This window comes from Carlito syrichta, unplaced genomic scaffold (genome assembly GCF_000164805.1).
Source record: "Carlito syrichta isolate Samal-C Ts95f unplaced genomic scaffold, Tarsius_syrichta-2.0.1 Scaffold314703, whole genome shotgun sequence".
Lineage (NCBI taxonomy): Eukaryota > Metazoa > Chordata > Mammalia > Primates > Tarsiidae > Carlito > Carlito syrichta.
In genome coordinates, this window is record NW_007258799.1 from 146,964 (window position 1) to 148,417 (window position 1,454).

The 1,454-nt window shown below is 53.2% G+C and overlaps 1 protein-coding gene across 1 annotated transcript in view; it reads left to right on the forward strand.

Annotated features, from left to right (window-relative positions):
• Positions 1-626, forward strand: part of PSORS1C2 (psoriasis susceptibility 1 candidate 2) — a 1,606-nt gene extending 980 nt beyond the window's left edge. The window contains exon 2 of the mRNA XM_008071742.1: positions 271-626. Within this exon, the coding sequence (XP_008069933.1) occupies positions 271-626 (356 nt within the window). The remainder of the gene's footprint in view (positions 1-270) is intronic.
• The last annotated feature ends 828 nt before the right edge of the window (positions 627-1,454 follow it).

The following is a 1,454-nucleotide window of genomic DNA, read 5'->3' on the forward strand; positions in this document are numbered from 1 at the left end:
CTTGAACCCGTGGGCTCAGGCAATCCACTCACCTCAACCTCCCAAAGGCGCAGGATTACAGACTGAGCCACCAAGCCCGGTTTCATATCATTTTAAGATCACTTCAGTATTTGTATGGAGAGCTCTTTGAGAGTTACTTTTGAGGTGTTTGTTGGATCAGCTCAGGTTGTGTCCATCTCGAGAGGCTCCACCTCCTGGATGTGTGGCTAGGGTGGGGGTGGAGGAGAGAGGCCCTTACCCCCTCTCACCTTTCTCCTTCCTCCTCTACAGGTATCTCAGGCAGTGGGGACCACCCCTCTCCCCGACTCACAGAGGTCCAAGAGGAGGAGGCCTTCCCACCATTGCCTCAGGGCCCCCCAGTCCCCGGTGATCCCTGGCCAGGGGCACCCCCTATTTTTGAGGACCCTCCACCTCCAGGCCCTAGTCGTCCCTGGAGAGACCAGCCTGAAACTGGAGTCTGGCCCCCTGAGCCCCCGAGAACTGATCCTCCTCAACCTCCCCGTCCCGATGACCCCTGGCCTGCAGGACCTCAGCCTCCAGAAAACCCCTGGCCGCCTGCCCCTGAGGTGGACCATGGACCTCAGGAAGAACCAGACCTTGACCCACCCCGGGAAGAGTACAGATGACAGAGATCCCCCCTGAGCCGCTCCTGCTCCCGGGTGTCTCCAGGCAAAGTACACCAACGCCCATCTGCATCCTTCTGGTTTCCCTGACATTCTCCCCAAATTTAGCCTACCTCCTTAAGTCCCTTCCTCGTTCCCAGGTGTTCTCAGGATTTTCTGTCCTCTCCTGAGATCCATATTTAGCCCTCACATTTCCCCGCTTTTTTTCTCTGACAACCTTAAGCATACACTCCTACCTCACGTCCAAGCCTCGGCCCCCACCTGCCTCCCACCTTGTCTTCCTTCTGGGCGCTGGGGCAGGACTGCGGCACCGTGTTCCCTGCTGCCACCTGGTGGCTTGTAGCTGGGAACCATCAGTAGACAATGATGGTGCTTTCGTGAAATGGAAAAATAAAACCATGTTTTCCTAATTCTGAATCTAGGCTGCTTCTTTATAAATGATTCGGTTTTGGAATAGTTAGATGCCCTCCTAACAGTTCTAAATGTATAGAAATCTGGAAGTAATCAGAGTTCCTATCATGCCCACATGCAATGCCTGAGCTTATGGGGCACAGCAAGAGGATGGGAATATCACTATCTGAGTCACATGGACTTTCAGGCCCAGATTTCTTCCTTTCTGGGACCCCTGTATTGAAGAATAAGAATATTGAAGAATAAGACTAGTTAAGTCTCACTTGTGGTTTGGATACCCCCAACATCTATGCAAGCTTTCCCAGGGGCAGGTGGGCAGAACCAGTGTTAAGGGAATCAATTTCGTTTTGGTTATTTTTTAGTAGGAGTCTCACTCTGTCACCCAGACTGGAGTGCAGTGGCTGCTCCCGGCCACCGCAG